The sequence below is a fragment of the Haliaeetus albicilla genome, chromosome 1, assembly GCF_947461875.1.
Source record: "Haliaeetus albicilla chromosome 1, bHalAlb1.1, whole genome shotgun sequence".
NCBI lineage: Eukaryota > Metazoa > Chordata > Aves > Accipitriformes > Accipitridae > Haliaeetus > Haliaeetus albicilla.
In genome coordinates, this window is record NC_091483.1 from 36,152,619 (window position 1) to 36,172,446 (window position 19,828).

The following is a 19,828-nucleotide window of genomic DNA, read 5'->3' on the forward strand; positions in this document are numbered from 1 at the left end:
CTTTGGATGGTGCCAGCTCTGGAGGAAAAAGCCATGGCTCTATATGCTAGCAGCAGGGACACAGGTACTGAAAAAAAATAATTATTAAGGTAGTTCCTCTGACATAGAGCCTAGCTTTGGTTTTAGTCAATGTTTTTGTTGGATTGCAAGAGCTGTGTAAAGTTGGCAATGTTTGTGTGGTTAATACAAGTTAGTGCATCGAACTTTATAGTTCTTGGGACTAGACTGATTAAATGAGAGATGAAGCATCAATGATATAAAATATTTTTAGATTCAATGCAACAGGCTATATTTATGAGAGAAAAATATACAAATGTTTGTAGAAGCATTTTATATGTGGAGGGCAGGCATAATCACATAGTTGAAGCACAAGACACGGATATCACAGATCTAGCCTGTGGGAATCTGGGCAAAGCCTTGTAATTTCTTGTGTGTTGGCAATGGTAATTCTTACAGAGGCTTTGTCAGATTAAACTGGGCAACGCTGTGCTAAGATACACGGAGAGATAGATAAAGGGATAATGATGTTTCCCTTCAAAGGACTGTGCCTTTGTCATTGTATATGATCTCTGATGCAGGTGGTCCGCCAGTTGTTAACTCTGTTATCGGGGGCTGTTTTGAACTTTAACTATTTTTGTTGGTGTCCCCTTCTTTCTGTATTTGCTTACACTTACTCTCCCTTAGCAGCATTTTAATAGTCATGCGAGCCAGAAGGCAAATTTCCCCTGGAGCCAGGCCCAGGCGTCTCACTGATTACAGCACTGGGCTGACTCACCCCAGCAACCTCCACTGCCAGGCAGAAAACTGTCACCTTCCTCAGTCACTGGTAGCAACAAAGACAGAGTTCCGTTTTCTCAAGGCTGTAAAACTTGCATAATGCAGAGGTGGACAAACCCTAATCTAAGGTTACACCAAAACACAAGTGGCTTAAAATGAAAGGCTGTATTATCCTGTGAATGATAAAGCCTCAAATAGGGTCTTAGGAATTGGGGCTTCTGTTTCTGGCTATGCCATGGGTCTCACAGGTGACTAGTGATCTTCCATTTCACTTCCCAGTGCTTTATTTTCCTCATCTATAAAAGGCAGATAACAGCACTGAAATTCCTTAAGAGAACTGTTATAGAAGACATGTTGCTAGACTAAGGAGAGAATGCATGGTGAAGCAGCAGTATCAGCTTCTGTGGCAGTGGTGGTGTTCAAATCTAGTGAAGGAACTGGAGAACAGGGCCAAGAGAATGATTTTTGGCCTCTGAGGAGAGAATTACGTTCTTTCTGGTCTTGAAGGGTTGTATCTAAGATAGCTTGTTGTCAGCCAAACAGGGCTGCAAGTCAAGATCAAGTTTAGATGAGTGGGCAAACATGAAAGGAAACATTTTATCTGTCAGACTTTATTTTTTCTTGTCTCATTAGAAGAATTAAGAACGGAGCTGCTTGAAGCTGGTTGCATGTTCAGATAGGAATAGTTCTGTGGAGTGTGATTAAGTGGTAACATCTGAATTAAGATGGTCACGTGAATGATAAATCCATTTATGGTGTGACATTGCAATGTGTGACAAAGCTGTATCTCCGTATTAGGGAAGTTCTCAAACAGAAAAAGATAGTGTGTTGAAAGTCTGCAAATTAATTCCTGACAATCATGAACCTTTCAGACAGCAACAAGATTGGTGGAGTTCAAGATAAAGCCCTAACACACCTACTTCTACAGTGGAAAAGTCTTTATAAATTCTTATATAGGCTAGCTGATTTTTTTACCTGTAGGAATATCACACAGTAGAATATTTTCCATCTGGGTAGGGTGACTTTATAAACATATATTTGAAAACCAGTCTAAATTCATAAGAGCCTATAAAATAAGGGACATAACGTCCTTGACTGAATTCAATTAAACACATTATTTCTATTAAGGGTTCAGATGATTCATTATACTTTATTCATTTCTAATGGCAGAAAAGTCTGAAAATACTTCCATTCATACACTTAACAGGAATGACTGGGTTTCATAATGTTCTGTTCTAAATAATCAAACCTATAATTCTAAGAAACCTTCTGAAATAAAAATATACAAAGCATATGTTCAGCCAGACCCAGTAATGTGTCATCAGCATGTTTTGATCTAAACTGGAAACAGAGATTTTTAGTAAAAAGTACTGCAAACTCTAGGTGGGCATAACTTATTGCTGCCTGCAAATTATATTTTAAATCCTGGCCCAAGAATAGTGATTTTTATTACTCTTCTCAGCACTGAGTGCCCATTAATGTAGTACGTGATTTATTCATTATTTTTTTCTGTATGTATTTATATGGGCAGGAAGACACTGTACTCATGAGCCTGAGTCATTTTTCCATAGGAATCCTGAAAGATGGTAAGGAGGTGGTGCAATGCACAAGCAGACAAACACACGGGCATCCCAGAGGAAAGAAGGGAATATGATTTAATCACCCCAAAGGAAAGAAATCTACTGATTTGCATTTGGTTTATGTTTTTGCTGCTTTGTTGTTATGCAATCCAAATACATTTTGTAGGTCTGCTCATATCTTTCCCCTGGTGAACACAAAGTCATTTTTAATAGTTCTCCCTGGGGATATTTTAGCATGATTTAATTAGGTGGGTTTTGCCTAAATATTTAGCAATTTATAACAGCATATGTACCTGAACATAAACCAGACACATGATCATTGCACGTGGACTAAGCATAGTCTTGAAGCTGCAGTATTTACTCCCTGGAGTTTTCTTTATTTGAGACTGAAAGAGGTTGTGTAGTAATGCTGGTGACTTTGTACCAGACAGCCTCAGGGAACCTAGACGGCTTTATTTTGGGATGGCTCCTATTTCTACCTGCAACCCCACCCATGAGAATGTACTGTGGAACAGGAGCATGGGGCTTGCTAACGGTAGTTGAGCTCCTTCAGATACTAACATGGTTGTTTGCTTTGAAAACATTAGGGAATTGAGAGAAATGAGTCAGGTAATGGATCTTCTCCATACCCTGTAATCTGTCCCACCTTGATAGTTAGCCACAGACTAATAGAGCTTCAGCTACCCCTCACCACTTGCAGGAGGTAGGGGAGAGGGGCAGAGAAGTCAGAAGTATTGCTTGTTCTAGGTGGTGATCTGTCCCACCCTGCAAAGGCAGTGATGTGAAAAATGGTCTTGTTTCATAAAGAAGACAAATATCTCAGTATCTATTTCATTTAAATTCCAAAGGAAACAGGAAATCATGTTCTCTGCCAAAGAGATGGACCTCAGTTTGTAGGATGTGTCTCTCACAAATTACTACAGGATCTGAAAGTTCTGGGATCCATACTTTCAACACAGCCTGTTTGGTAGATTGCCTGTCCAGCACAGTAAAGAGGCTGGCAGGAGACCAGACTTTTGGAACCAACCTGGATAACTGCTTCCAAATCTGCCCCTCATTTAAAAAAACCAACCCAAACCAGAAAGCAAGTTGCTCCATTCCAACAACAAAACCCCCAAACAATTAGGTCATATTTGTATAACCTTTTTCTAACTGAAAGGGCAAAACTCAACTGATTTTATGTAGATTAAACCAGTTTCTAGAACCTCTGCCTGAAAAAAAGAGCAGAATGGTGAAAAATGTGAAACGGGTTGCAAGGTGATCCTAGAATCTTCTTGGGTATATGCCCAGGTAGGTCATGGGTCCTTTAGAGGCTTTGCCTCAATTTCTGCTTTCTCTGGGCTGTATGGGATGCTGTTGCTTAGATCCCCTTCTTTTTGATCCTACTAAAGAACCCTTCTAACATTTTTTGAGTTATTTTGACAGCTCTCTAGCCATTCCAAATAATTCACTGTGTGTGAAATCCACCTCATCTCCACTGAAGGTTTTTCCATTGATACAATATGGAATATTGTATGTAATTCCCCTCCTGTTGCTGATTATGCTGGCAGATGTTTTTGGTAGTCACAGGGCCTATTTAAAATTATGGAAATAATTTTATTTACCTAAGGCAGGAGTAAGCTTTGATTTGTTTAGTGTTTCAAAGATTACTTTATTTGCTGTTTGGCAGCACGATCCTATCTCCTTTGCAGGTTTCAGCTGACACTTCATGTGTCTAAGCAGTAAATGAAGCCATCCCACGTGGATCTGGTGGAAGATATAGAGGTTAGCCTGAGCTTTAGCTCTGCTCAAATTCTTTCCAGGAGCACTCAGAAGCTGCGTGGTGTCTCATTCACCCAAGAAAGGCAACACAGGACATCATAGCCTACATCCCACCCAGCTCTGATGCTCCAAGTATAAGCTCTGACTGCCTTGATGTAGCAGGCAGTGGTAAAGGCATGTTTCCCCGTCCATAACCAGATGGTCACTTGACTCAGAAATAGCATGCAGTAGGAGGCAGAAGTCCTTTATGTCTGTCTGCTATCCTGCTGGTACACTAGTGCTGGCTGTACAGCCATTTGTGATGGTTCCTGACAGATGCTGTAGTTTATCAAGACACACAAATCTGATGATTGTGTTTCTCATGAATTGTATATTTGGACTCAGTTGCTGAGGTGGCAGATTTTCCACTCTGTAAAGGACATACAGAAAGCAGTCTTTTTTCAGCTGACGAACAAAATTATGAAGTACACAATAAGAGCTGATAAAAACAATCACTTACCAATGGGAAACTTTTGATGACAAAAATGTCTCTCCAACTCGCTGTCTGCCTGTAATACAATCTGAACTGTACTAACTTACTTCTATCATGCCAATGTATTTTCCTGTTTTGTGTTTTCCCTTTTAGGCCAAAATTGGGTCTGGAAAGCTCATGGGCCCTAAAGGTGTTTCTGTGGATCGTAATGGACACATCATTGTAGTGGACAATAAAGCATGCTGTGTCTTCATCTTCCAGCCAAACGGGAAAATAGTCACCAGGTTTGGTAGTCGAGGAAATGGTGACAAGCAGTTTGCAGGTACACTTGATGGTAATATGTAAATCCCCTCTTCTTGCCTCTTCTGCTCACATTTGCATGATGTTTGAGCATGTTGAAGACGCTACATCCTACTCATTTTTCCTGTGGGGGAAAGGTTCTACTAAACATACAGCTACTGTTCACTTCACCCTTTGTTTAATTGGTCAGGAAGACTGCAACATCTGTTCTGCAAATGTAGCTGTAACCAGATTGTTTTATCTACCTCTCTGTGCCTGGAAGCATTTCAGATCAGTGACCCAAGACTGATCTTAACTAGCATTTTATAAATGCTTTGTAATGCCCACACTCTGCTGTTCATGATAATCAACTCAGACACCTCCTTTGTGTTTCAGTGATCAGATACACATTAACCAATGCCTTAGGTGGTATCTTCCCATTAGAAAATGAGTGTAATGGGATAGTGTTAAGACTCAGATCAGGAAGACGTAGTTAGGCAAATGGAAAATGCCTGTTTGAGGAAATTGCCACTTACATTCAACTGACTGCTTGCACATGGTGTCTTTCAATTAGAACATGCAATTAAGTTTAAAAAAACCCCAAACTGATATATTTTGAGTGCATAGCTGTCATTTCAAAATTTGAAATGAAGATGCCAAATTACATATGCAGGTCATTTTGCAGGTGTTTGGTCACTCTGAATAAGTAGTTATAGATTGGTCTGATGTTCTGACTGGTTCACAGCGTAAGAGAGAAATACCATCAATGGTGTAACTACTTTCATCTGACTTGAGATCTCTTGCAATGTCTTATGGCACAAGTGCCATATATATAACTTATAAGAGCTTTGGGTCTAACACAGCTAAGTGTCACCAACATTTTCTGGGTATGTCCAATTTCTTTAATTTATAAAAATTTATAAGAATACCTCCTGAAAATAAGTGTGTGAATACTCTGTAACAGTGCATTTGAGAAATGTATCACCTTTTCTTGGTGGTAGGCTACATAAAACAGGTGAATTGTCATTACTTGAGTGTTTTCAGTGTAAAGGTTTTCACTCTTTTTATAGTTTACACTGATGTACTGTGAAAATTAAACTGAGTTCTGATCTGTTTAATAACTCAAAATAGGACCAAGTATTTTGATTCACATACTTGCCTGTTTCCAAGCTACCATTTCTTTTTATTCAAGTTTGTGCACATAGTTCAATACACAAAATAAAGCAAAAAATACACTTTTTTCCCTGTGTTCTTCTAAGTAACTTTTGTATTTATCCTAAAACTTGGTTGCTCAAATGCTTGTAAGAAGTGAGCACACAAAGCAGAGACACTTTCAATTAAGACTTTACATTAACTTTTTTGAGAACTATTTTCAGTGTATACACAACTTTATGCCTAAGCACTACACGTTTTGTCCTGTTAATAAGCACATAAATATCTACATGGTCATCTGTATATGAGAGAAGAAGGAATGAACAATTCTTACTGATAACAGTGACAACTGGTTGAAAAAGAAATTATTCATGTTTATAAAAAGGCATGCTGAGCTTTTTAAAACATGAAACAAAATTACTCTTAATATGAAATTGATATTCCCAGTTTGACAATTATTGCTCAGAAGCCAAATATAATATTCTGGCAGGCTGAATAATTTTTTTTTTAAGCCAATTTTTTTATTTAGTGGTATTATTTTTATTATTTGTTTTTCTTCCTCTGCATTGCAGGTCCTCATTTTGCAGCTGTAAACAGCAACAATGAAATTATCGTTACGGATTTTCATAACCATTCTGTCAAGGTACTGTCACTTAATGGCAACTTAGAAAGCTTTTTATTTTGTCATGGTACTTTCTTAGGGAAAATAAAGTATCGTTAAAAACAAAGAGATCACACTCTGTATGTATGAGGTCTGATATAAAGACTGCACATTCAGAGACCTTTGCATGCACTACATTGCTTAATGGAGATATAATCTGTTGCCTTTGGTGCCACTATAATGTTCTCTAATTCAGTTGCTTAAACATAAGTTGTACCTGAGATAAATAATATCAACTTAGTTATTTTTGTTAGCTCTCTGCCAAACCTGTTTTTTACCCTATGTTCTTTCCTATTTTAAGTAAGTCTGGTAACTGCTTTTGAATTTCCCAGTAAAAGCTTCCCACATTTCTAGTCGAATAAAATTATAACAAAGTAAAGATAGCTGACAATCTTTAATTCCATACCTGTAAGCTTTAAGATTACTGGATCCATTTACAACCTGATACTCTTAACAACTGTGTAACACAGACCGTCGGTTTTCACCCAGTACCTCCTGCACTGGGCAGAACTGGCCACTAGTCCTTAGACCTATGGGACGTCCTGATTCGTGGCCTGTTAAACAGTCATGGTAAGATAGGGTGGTATATTTGTTTGTCCCAATAATAAACCAAACCAAGGATACATGTTGAGATGTCATGTGGTGGAAAATGTATATGAAGGAGCTACCGGCCATTTCAGAAATTACTCACCTATGCTTGTTTGTTTTCAGGCTGTGACATTCCTTTTCAGTCACTTTCTGTGCTCTTTTTCCCTCCCTCAACACGCAGCAGCAGCAGCAGCAGCACCAGGAGGACACAGGCAGCAGAACGCTGTCCTACCCGGGTTCTCAGGCCATGTGTGCCGGTCCCACACACCAGTGAAATCCCTGGGATTTTACCTAATGGCTGCCTGTTCTGATTGAACACAAAGATGAACCCTCAGTCCAGTTCTTAAGTGTTCATAATTGCAATGATGAATCTTATATATTCACCTGAAATAGGCAATCCCTGTCTAAGCATAGACACCCTCATGTCCTGAGCAGTGCTGAATCATCTAGTTTTTGAATGATGACCTTGCTCTTGTATCCTTTTGGAATTAGAAAGGAAGTGGCAACTCATGTGGTTTGGATTACAACAAAGAAACCAAGACTGCTCCAGGAGCCCTAAAGCAGATTGTTTATGTGGTTTAGCTGCAGGAGGCCTATGAATCCATAAATTACCCTTCTACCAGCAGGATTTACCATGGTAACAAGAATGCCTGGAGAAAGTTAACAAGGGCAAACTAAAATGAAAAAAAGCAAGTGAAGAGATGTAAGAAGTGTGGCTTCTTAGCAAATTTATAATTATTGCGTTCCTAATGAGAACAGAGCGTTCCCGTCTGTCTCTGGTGTGACTCAATGGGATAAAAATGTTACTTGTTACAACTTGGTACTAACTGGAAAACATTCTTATTTTTGTAGTGCTCTCTAAATTGGTACAGATAATTGTTGACACTCTGGAGAGTAATTTATAATCTGGGTGATGCTGTTATCTTTTGTTAGATGGTGGGGAAAAGAGCAGAGAGTACATTTCATTTTAAATAACAAATACATTTATAAATAAATAAATTTCACTCTTACGGGTCCCAAAGCCTCTTCCTGCCACCAGTGTCTTGAATGAAACATCCTCACTCGGCAACATTATCCTTCCTCCCCCATTAACCTTCAAGCACGTTCCTTTCTGCAGGCACCTTCTATGGAAAATCCTACTCAATGTAATCTTCTCTCTAATTCAGTCACTTGCCATCCCCATTTTAACCCAGGGAGAAAGCAATACATCTTTGCCTGTTTTTTTTATTAGTTGACTTTTTTCTACTTTCTTTAATCATCTGACGCACCAACCTGGTACTTCATTAATTTTCTCCCCCAAATGCTTTTTCTCTGTTCACTGTGAGTGATGATTTCCTCACATCTTCCCCTTCTTAGCACTTCAGTGTGCATTTGGCACTCGTCAGGTCTTTGCATTTTCTTGTGCAAGCCACAGCTGGTCTCCAAGAACGCTGTTGGACCTTGTGGCACAGCTGGGCCTGGGTCCAAGATGGACCAAAATAAATAGAGATGGCTATGGTAATATGTAAATTACACATCCTCTATCTCACTTGGTTCCATTGGTGCATCCAGGTCACTGACAGAATAGTCATTGACTGGTTCCATCTTTCTGCTATCTAAACCTGTTAACATCACAGAGAATTCAGTTGCTGAACTGTCTATACAGAGAGCAGCGTGCCATGATTCTCAATATGTGTTAAGATTATGAAAGTCAGAGAAGAGTGTATCTGCTCAGTTGTGTTTCTGTAGGACTGACTCCCAGTGCTGTATCTGCACTCAGCTCTTCTTGAAAGATGCACAGGCTGCAGAAGGGTTCCTGGGGACCTCCATCTCTGTGTCTGAGCTCTGTGTGTGTGTGTGTAGTAGATTACTAATATTTGATACGATGCCATATTCAGGTTTTTGTTTTAACCCATACAGGTATTTAACCAGGAGGGAGAATTCATACTGAAGTTTGGATCAAATGGAGAAGGAAATGGACAATTTAATGCACCAACTGGAGTGGCTGTAGATTCTAATGGAAATATTATCGTAGCAGATTGGGGAAACAGCCGAATACAGGTAGAAATGTCTGTATTTCAAAGGTGCTTGATTAGGAAAACTAATGGATTGATAACTGGCCATTGAAGTCTTCAGACTTCCCAAGAAACAGGATAGCAGCATTGGAAGTGATGTGGTTTCTAACACAACCTTTTATATGCCTCATTGCTTGTCTGTCCAGTTTTAGAACTGGTGGTGTCAGATCGTGGACTCTCCAGTGTGACTGCTAGCAACTCTGATGGTTACTGTGACCAAGGCTTTTGTCTCCAAGTAGTTCCCCAAAAGCTATTTGATGACTAAGGAGACTTGCAAGCATTGCTGAGATGATAGTAATTTATAATCACCAACAGAAGATTAGAGACATGGTGGAAAATATGAAAAAGCAAATGATCTGTATAGACCCTGAGGCAAATGCAGCAGATTTTTATCATCTTTTTTAAATGTTGAGAAAATATTCTGCTTTTAAGTTATGAGAGTTGCACTCTTTTTATCTTTCAAGTGCTAATCACAAAGGCTTCTTATTTGCCAAAGAACATCTATTAAATAACTAAGTGTATGTATTATTTTCACTGAATATAAAGATGAGGGAGCCGCTTATGAGCTGTTCTCAGGAAGCACTGTCAACAGTGTAAACAAATTCCTGGTTTTCTATGTGTGGGAACCTAAGAGTCATGCTAGCCACAACGGTAGTATTTGTTAGGAAAACAAGGTGTTGGTTGAGTTCCTGATTGAGTTTGATTTATTGTAGTTGGCTATTTTAGAACAAGGAACAGTCGAGTGCTCTTTTTATTATTATTTCATTGCATGTTTAATTCTTGCCAAAGATTCTGGCAGCTTTAATTAGTTCTTTTTAATAAGAAAATACATTTGTATATAAACTTGTATATTATGAGAATAACAGATCAGATTTTGCCCTTGTTTATTCTAGTGTATGTCAGCCGTTTCAGAAATAAGAAGTATAATGGTATAATTGAGAGCAGACTTGTGTCCGCTATTTTTCTTTTTTATTCATAACATTTATTCTGTGCTTTCTCACCCTCAAAGGTTTTTGATGGAAGCGGATCATTTTTATCCTACATTAACACCTCTGCTGACCCACTTTATGGTCCCCAAGGTCTGGCCCTTACTTCAGATGGCCATGTTGTAGTTGCAGACTCTGGAAATCACTGCTTCAAGGTCTATCGATACTTACAGTAGCAATGAGCTCTGGAGCTGGATAATCGTCCACCCTTAAGAAAAGACTGGTCCTAGAGATCCAATGCAGGATATCTCCTACTTTGAGTTCATTTTTAATAATGAAGGAGTCTCTTATGGACTTCTCATGTTAATTCCCAAACTTACCTTGTTTACATAGGACTTGCACCTCTTACGTTTCTCACTGAACTTTTTGTTGTAAGGGTTAATACACAAAATCCTCTTTAACTGAATTAATAAAGACAATGTGATATTAAATGCAAACTGCAACTTATGGAACTGGAATTAACTAATCAGGCAAAAATGAGAAAAATTTGGGAAAAATCCCCAAAGCTTTTTGAAGACTGCGAAGGGTGGCTCCTGCTCAGAGCTTCCAAATTTGAAGAAGTATCATTGTTATGCATTATTTAACCCAGAAGTGATCCTGGGAATCTTCTAGATCTCATTATCATGGTAGGTATTACACTTTTAACATTCTTCAGTCTTACTATCTATAACAAGTAGGTCCTTTTAGTATAAGGTTAAGTCTCACAAAATCCGTCTAGCTCTAACTGTCAGACCTAACACAGCTCAACGTTTAGCACTATGAGAATCAATGCAAATTCCCTACTCATGTGGGATTAATGAAGGATTGTTTCATGTGCTTGTTTTTCACTCTTCCTCTTGCTCAATATGCTGGAAGGACTTTGCAGAGACCTGACATTTCTAAAGCTCTGGAAAAACTTAATTGTAGTGATACATTAATGAGAGCTGAATTTCTGTATAACGACAGACCTTTTGACACCAAACTAGTTCATTAGGATCAGGGTTATTACAATGCCAACTCAATTAACCTCATGTGTGCCACTCTTTCATATGTGTTCATTGCCATGTTTCCTTAAGGCAACTCATTGTATTAACCAATAAAATAAAATGCAGCATCACACAGGACAGAAAGCCAGAGAGGTACCCCTATGGAGGACCTACATTATACAACCAAAGGAACTGTGGTAAACAGAGGTTGTATAGGAAAACCAAGGGTTACCAAAGCTATTTGTTTTTACGTGAGAAAAAAATACATTACAAATAAGAATGAATTTGAACCAATTCCTGAAGTCCTTCATCAAAGGGAATTTTGTTAGAGGACAAAATAAGGACTGTGAGATTTGTTCCGATTTGTTTGTGTGTATGTATGTATGCCTGATTGCCACAAAAATGAAAAAAGGCAAATGTAGGTTATTTCAGCAAACTGGAACATATGTATGCCATTTGACTATGGCAGTACTCTGAAAAATGTCCCTCCTTCTTCCTGCTGGATCTCTCTACTGTGTTCTTTGTTGAAGTATTAATTTAATTGGAAATGCTTACAATCATATGACTTGGTTCTGTTTTTAATGTTGTTTTTTTTAAGTGTGAACTCGTCCTTTTTAAAGTAGCATTGGCTTTATTATTATTTCTAAATCCAGTGGTCAAAGGATGAATTGCTACCATAGCCTAATATAGATAGAGTAGTGCTCACTCTTAAACCTCGTTTGAGGAACTGGTGAGCTTGCTGCCAATGCCTATGATAGCCTGGGAAGTATTGTCTTTCTTTTCTCATTTTTAGGGCCTTGAAACAAAAGGGCATTGGGTCAGGAGCAGGGGAGTATCTTAAGCATGTTTGCAAAATTGAAAGAAATCTTTGTTAAATTACTTGTTATAAGTATTTGTCTTATTTCTAAAAGGTTGTTGTTTCAATGACTTTGAGAAAAACTAATGGTTTTTTTGTAAAGATGCATTTGACTTGTAAAAATGCAGACCCCGAAATTCTTAAATGTGGAGTTTGTCTGTTTTTTAATTACTGTTTCTTAAAGATGTTTCCTCTTCTTTCCCTTGTTTATTTTTTGCACATAGAGCCAATTTACAAATTCTCGTGCAAAGAAAAGTTTGCTTATTTCATTTGAATAAATATTTTGTGTATAAGGCTTAAGGTTTGGACTACATAATGCAGCTAAGAAACTGGTGGTAACATTTTTGAGATGATAAAAATCAAGTCTGTCATTACCAAGAGAACAAAATATCCTCTGCTTGAACTGAGTTTGTCCTAAAATTCAGAATCTCAGTCATTACACAATAAACTGTCCTATCAAAATTTAACAAAGTTGTAGACCAAATTTTCTGATGATCAAGTAATTTCCTCTAAGTGTCCTTATATGTAACCTTCTGGCAAACAAACAATTTCTGACATTGGAATGCCCTTAAATGGCTAATTTATCAATGAAGAAAAGGTATGTAGCATTTTAACTGTATTTATTATGAAGGAAAAGAGGTTGCATGGGTTATTTGAGATAAAAATGTAAAAAGAAAATGAGAAATGTGCTGTTGCTGTCAGTTATGGATACTATTAATCCAATCTAGTTCCAAATTTGGATTTGTATAATAACATTTTGCTAAACTTGCATGGTTTCCACTCAGGAAACATTGCCAAATCCTCTGTTGCCAGGATCTCTGAGAACCACAGTAATCAGACCCTAACCTATATATCAAAACATGTACTTAAGACTGTACTATTCCATGTACAAACTTTTCTTCAAAAGATTTTCAGTCCCTTTGACTCAGCATTGTTTACCAGGATTTTATATAACCTATGTCAGCCCAGTGCACCCTGATGAAATACAGAATTCTGCACACAACCCCCTTAGAACCCACCTAACAGCTATTAGGGGTGGTGTGGATTTTTTCTTAAGATTGAATAGTCTTTTGGGTTTTCAGACATTATTGAGGTTTCCGACATTATCACCAAAGCAGCACTTACTGCACATGAAAATGTCACTAATTTGGAGTTCCTTCTGATAGCTAATGCTGCCAGCTACAATTTCAAATTCAGTGGCATAGGGCATTGTCTTCCAAGGCCTGACCTTATCCACCTGGCACTGGGAAACTGAGAAACACATTGCTTTTACGGTGTGCTTCTGAAGCCAATTTGGCTAAAATGCTTGGCTTACAAACCTTACAAAGAGCAACCAAAGCAGAAATTCTGTTCTAAAAAGCTGGTAGATTCTTTTCTCATCCAATTAAGTGAACGTCAAAATTGCACTACTTGATTTGCTGAGTTGTTAGCATTTATTAAAGGCTTTATAGGCATTCTGCTGCCAGATTTCAGGTATAACCAAATGTTCCCTTGACTTCCCTGGAATGCTAATTGACTAGCAGCACAGCATTAATGGTGAAAGTATGTGCTTCATTTAACTAATCTTCAACTCAAAAGTAATCTCAAAAGGTTATCAGATCTTGTGTAATTTGGAGCATTTTAGGACAAACTAGCCAACTATATTTTCATTGTTTTGTGAATAGAATAAAAGGATATGTTCAGATAAATCCAATATAAACAGTAGGGGATTTTTACATAGGCTAAACCAGCAGCAAGATAGCTGAAAAAGAAAAGGAAAATGGTTTAGGCAAGCATTTGCCTAATGTAGATGGAGAGTTATTTATTAGTAAATGCTCTTTTGTTCTGTAAAAGCTAGAGGGCTTTCGATTTTATGTTGATATTTTTATAACTAAGGATCTAGTGTTGCCATAATGAGAACTACAAGTGCCCAATATGTTGTGTTTGCTATAAAGAAATGACTTTCAGTTGTGGGTGACAGCTCGTTATGAAATCATGATGTACATTGAAAATTTTCTTTAAGAATTGTGAGCAGTGATTGTTTTGGCCTGTTTGTGGAGAGTGCGCGAAAGGTATTTGTGCTACGGAGTGGGAAGATTCCTAACGGGTTGTGTTATTTCCGATGAATGTACAGCACTTCAGTTGATGTTTGTGAGCAACACGGCCTTAACCCTGACACTTTTGCTTTGGCTTTATGACACGGGAATGTTCCCTAAGCTGCATAGTGATTGGCAGTAGCCCCTGTTAGAAATCTCTACCAGTTGATACGCTGCAGCTTTCCAATTCTAGGAGTGAGTCTGTCTTTTTTCTTGATTTTTTAAAAAAGTTTTTGTACATTCCATCTTTGTATGTCAATCTCGTATGTTTTGTGTACGTGTAAGCCTTGCACTCTCTTGACACTCATAATGAAATATTCTTCTCACTTGGGGTTTTTTTGCTGTTGGTTTGTTTTTGTTTTTTTTTTTAAATCCCTGTGAGGCTAAATACAAACTTTGTCTCCTGAAGGTCAAGGATGAAAGATGCGCATCAAAGTGTTTGTGTGTGTGTGTAGTTTTAGCTTCCTGTGTGCCACAGTATTCTTGATGCTTTAGCCGATGATTAAAAAAAAAAATTACTCTGTCTTGGAAATGTAGGAAAACCAGAGTCAAATGTGTACCTTTACCACGCACAAAAATTTCAAATAATAAAAATAAAGCTTGTTTCCTCTGTTATTTTCATGACTGAGGATTTATTTTTCATATGTCTCATACACACTGTCCCTAAAAATAGCCCCATAATGCAGGAAGATGGGCAATTTTTTCCAAAAGGAACCCCTGACACCACAGGACACAAGCCAAGAACACTGTGTTGGTTTCAAGGGTGTTTAGCGTTTATGGAGACACAGAGGAAAGAGGGAGTTGGGTCCTTCTTGGGAAGAAGGTGGGAACTGGAGCTTCCTTGTCTTCTCCCTTCCTTCTTCAGTTCAGTCATCAGAATTAGCATTGTCATTGGTGGCAGTAAGATTATCAGTAGTAACCTTTTTAATTTGTATCCTGGAAGTACATAGTACCTTTCAGCTATGCTGTGCTACAACCTTTCAAGGGTCTGCTGCAGAAAACCAAATTTAAATTCTTGTAGAAGAACAGAAAATTTGCCTTAGGAGTTCAATCTGACTCCTTTCATGTAAGAACAATTTTTCATCTTATGTTAACCTTTTGTTTAGATAGTAAATATGTCTTCTTGGTCACTGGTGAACTCTCCAAAGCTGAATCCTTTGAGAACCCAGTGTGATTGGGAACTCACTCACAAAGTATGAGAGAATCTTCAGACGCATCATTTGGTTTGGAAACAATCTCGCTGGGGGGACTAGAGAGGTCAGACTGGTGATGTGTGTTTGCTTGCCAGCAGGACACTCAGAAATGAGACAGCTGAAATACTGAGCAGCTACCCTTTTTCATGGATCTTTCCCCAAACCCTCTAAAGGAATCAAAAGACTTTATTTGTCTGCCAGCTAAAAAAACTGCACAGCTTGAAGCAGAGCAGTGTTGGTTTGACATTCAGAGTTGCAGAGCACCCGTTCCTTCCCATGCACAAAACACCATGAGGAATGGAGGAAATGGCACAGGATATCCTGGAAGACAGGCTGAGTAGGCAAGATTCTTGTCGCATTCCCAATCTTTTCTCACTGATGGGCTAGAAATTTTTTCTGTCCCCTGGATTATTACAGCAGAGGCTCTCCACCACTGAGCAAAATCAGACAGACAGGCAGGCAGGACATCGAGACTGGGGAACACTGCCCTTTACCAGGAAAACTCTGCAGTAAATGGCCAACTTCCCCTTTGGCACTCCCATGGTACTTGTTTGAATACTGACTCAAATGCTGCAGCAGGATCTTTTAGAAGTTCTGTAAACCAGAATACAGAGCCCAGTCTCACCAATGAGAAACAACACCAGGGAGAGTAATGCCAAAATAACGAAGGGTGCATGTATTTTGGGCACCCATCCTGCGATAAGCAGGATCTCTTTCTTTAGAGTGCTAACCACTCACATATCATTCAATGGTCAAAAGCGTTTCATTTTTCCTTAGGCTGAAGTTCTCTCTCACATCCAGCTGTGCTGCTCTGCAGCTAACCATCCCCATAGTTTTGCTGACAATTCATGTGAATCCTCCCTAATTTGCACCGGACAAAACTATCTCGGTGAACTGGAACAGTCAATGTAGTTTCTGTGGAGAGGTGTTCTCTCCAGGCCCCAGCTGTGCTGGTGGAAGAGATACCCGCCTCTTGCTGCTCATTGCTACCTCCAGTTGAAGGCTGATGACCCTCAGATCTGTTGGCTGAGCTTGTTCTTTTAGTGAAATGCCTAGTTATGAAAAAATGCATTAGGATTTTATTAGTAGTAAATTAGTATTTAAGCTCCTCACCTCAATGAGTTGGTAAGTGCTTACTTCAGCAGCTCTGCTAGCAAAGCTGTGGAAGCAGTAAGTTTTGGTGGAGGGTCAGCTAGCATTTCTCACTGGGTTAGATGCTTGTAGGGAGAATGTCTGCTTACAGTCCAAACACTCATCCGAGGCTGCAATGAGGCAGCAAATGCTGCAGAGACTGGCCTGTGTGGGTTACTCATGGATGACATTGCTTCCTGATACCCGGCCACATCCCACCGCAGACTGCTCGGACCTCAGAGGAGTTGGTATCGCCTCCCATGGGTGAGCATCTCCTAGAGCTCTCCTCATCCTCCATCCTCAAGCTCTACTGAAGCACCTTTTTGCTGTCAGTCATACAGATGCTGTGGGAGGTAGCCGCAGGACTCAGAAGGTTTGCTATTACTTTTCTGGAAATAAATTCATCTGCTATTCAACTTGAATTCTTCCCTTCTAATGAAAAAATAGCGCATGTAATTAAAGACTGCACTATGGTACATATATACGAAAGGAACAAAATTAAAGTAGGACAGACAATTTTCATTCTCCTACTTCCTAACATTCCTGTCTGCCATTGCCACTTTAATGTCCTTTCAAAACAGAGTTCATGAATGTAATTCAATTACAGATTTGTAAGAGGAAAATGAAGGAGGGTACAAATTTAACCTTGTCTAAGCATAATTTAACACTGACAAAGCAATGTATTTTCTCTGCCTCAGGAACAGGAAAAAACTATTTCGGCTGGTACTGAAAAACCTTGGTCAGACACCTAGCATAGAAAATTTCAGTCCAAACTGCTAAAGATTAAGAAAATCACAGCAAAAAGAGAACAGCCTTCTAATAGAAAGGCACAGTTATGAGTCCCCCTTCCACAGTATTTCCATCCATTGTTTTGTTTTTGTATTAACAGTATATGAATAGCAGTTTTGTGAAGTATCACATTTAGACATTCTGAAGCCCATTAAAAATGTCAGACCTTTATGTATTTTAGGAGTCATTCATTCCACTTTATCCAGTAATGGAAAACTACCCTCCTATGACAAAGCAGGAGAGAGTCCTGTGTATTCTCCCTCTGTTTGGGACCTCTTCCACCCAATGATCATTCAAGCTAGTTAGTTTTGATCTGGTGCTGCAAAATTTGGGAGGTGTTAAGGAACCTTTTCTTACAGAGTAAATCGGGCCTAGTGATTTGGCCATGAAAGGGCTTCAGGGCCACCAGCGCACTCGGGGCAGCTGAGCCTGGCCATCTCCCGGAGGCATGGGTGGAGAAAACCTGCTGAGCCTCCTGTCCCACTATCGCCTAAGAGCATGACCTAATGTTTCGGAGGCAGATATGCCGGGCTTGTTTGGTTGCTGTGATCACATCTGACTGCTGAAACCAGGAATGCCTTCCAGGTGTGTGCTCTGGCCATGTGCTGGCTCCATCCAGGGAGTGAGACCCGGGTGTTTGCTGCCAGTCTCCTTTCAGGTGTGACGGGGAGATGGGAGCAATGCTGCCTCATTGAAGGTGCTGAACAGAAGCCCCGAGGTACGTGCCCCAGGCTCGCTTCAGAGTGAGCGTCCCTCTGAACCCCTTCCTCCCTCTCCTCCTCTTCTCCCAGCAGCACGTTCAGCTCTGACACCCACTCTGCCACTCACATGTGTCGCTTGGAGAAAACCCACGCCACAACAGGTGCTTTGCAAATGTCGTAGCAACTGTGTGCTTGGCAGTGGTAAAAAAAAGGAGTGGAGCTTGGTTTTATTTCAGGCTGTGAAGGAGCAGGAAGGGGCCTGCGTCCTGGGGGAGAGGAGGTCACGGTGACGGGAGGGAAACAACTGTCACAGGGAGAGTGGGAACATACTCACTGTGAGGGCTGGCCAAAGGAAAGGAAAAGCTGGGGGGACGGAATGTGAGCCCTCACAGCAGATGAGGAGGTGTGCCAACAGATTTCGTCGCAGGTTAGCAAGTTGAAAATGTGATGCACAAGAAAGCATGAGAGAACAAGAAGCATTGTGTTTTGTATTAATATTAAGCTTCATATTAATAATGTCCTTTCTAACTTGCATTTTTTAGTAATACACTGGTGCACACAACAAGAAACAGGATCATGCCCAGGTCTGCATGGAAGAGAACCTCAGGTTTCAGGAAAAGGGGCACCTCGCAAAGACGATGGAAAATATTCATGGAGACAGCCTGAACATTTCAGTCTGCGCGTTTTCGTTTGCTTGAATTTAAACTCCAGAATTAGCATAGCAGGTACAAAACCAATGCTGTTGAACTGCGAAGCAATTTCCCAGAACTGCTGTAGCTGAAGGTAGGTAATTTGCAGCACAAATAATAATTAAAATGAACTGTAAGTAATTAAAGTCTCTAGAATAGTCATCACAATGAACAACTGTTTCAAGCAAGACCAGATGTGCCCAGGTCCTTTGCTTCCATGGGCAGAGAGGGTTTTATTTTTCCACGTCCTGTTGCTCCTGTAATGGGCTAGTTGTACAACACACGTTGCTTCAGGCCACCGTTAATGTGTTTGTGTTTTACCTTTGCTGCTGGGCCTCGGAGAAAAAAGTATATGCAGTGCGCATACCAGGCAGCGCTGGCATGGAGGCCCAGTGCCTCATCTCGGAGGTGCAGCCACCTGGCAGTATAAAGCACGTATCCCACAGATTTTCAAACCCACAGCTGTAGACAGAGATTCAGAAACAAGTATTTTCCCCCTGATGATTAGAGCCAATGGTGGCAGGATTTTAAATATTTTAAAACCTTTTTGTCAATTTTTATTAATTTCAATAATACAGCAAATATAGATTGAAGATACGGCAATGACATCTGTCCAGAAAATTGGACTTTCTACACAAAATATAAAATGGGTAGGTATCGAGAAACACAGACAAAATGAGAACTTGAGACAATTTTGCTCTAAAGCCTGGGCAGTGCTGAATGCAAAACGTAGGTATGGCCCCTACATCTTAACACATCCTCTGTAACGTGTGCAACGTCTAACTCGTAGGTAGCTGGTGACAAAAGCTGAGTTTTGCTTCCTAGCTTCACCTGTCTACGAGCACCTATGATACGTGTTTTAAAAAACAAAACAACCCCCCCCCCCCCCCCCCCAAAACCCCAAACCAAACAGGGTATTGTAATACATCAGAGAGAAGGGATAACCTGCTTTCTGGTACGGCAAGACCACTTTATAAAAACGCACGAGGTATAAAAACTTCAGGCATCTCTCTTCCTCCTTGATTTTATTCTACGCCGCAGTCCGGCCGGCTCCGCTTCCCCGCAGCCCGGGCCAGGGCAGGCAGCGGGCCGGGCCGCGCCGGGCCGGGCAGCAGCACG

General features: G+C 39.8%; 1 protein-coding gene across 9 annotated transcripts in view; it reads left to right on the forward strand.

Moving 5' to 3' along the window:
* Positions 1–14,821, forward strand: part of TRIM2 (tripartite motif containing 2) — a 118,441-nt gene extending 103,620 nt beyond the window's left edge. For all 9 annotated transcript variants that reach the window (XM_069785424.1, XM_069785467.1, XM_069785450.1 and 6 more), the window contains 4 exons: positions 4,744–4,912; positions 6,594–6,664; positions 9,170–9,310; positions 10,334–14,821. In XM_069785424.1, coding sequence (XP_069641525.1) covers positions 4,744–4,912; positions 6,594–6,664; positions 9,170–9,310; positions 10,334–10,486 — 534 coding nt within the window. In that variant the 3' untranslated portion in view covers positions 10,487–14,821. The remainder of the gene's footprint in view (positions 1–4,743; positions 4,913–6,593; positions 6,665–9,169; positions 9,311–10,333) is intronic.
* The last annotated feature ends 5,007 nt before the right edge of the window (positions 14,822–19,828 follow it).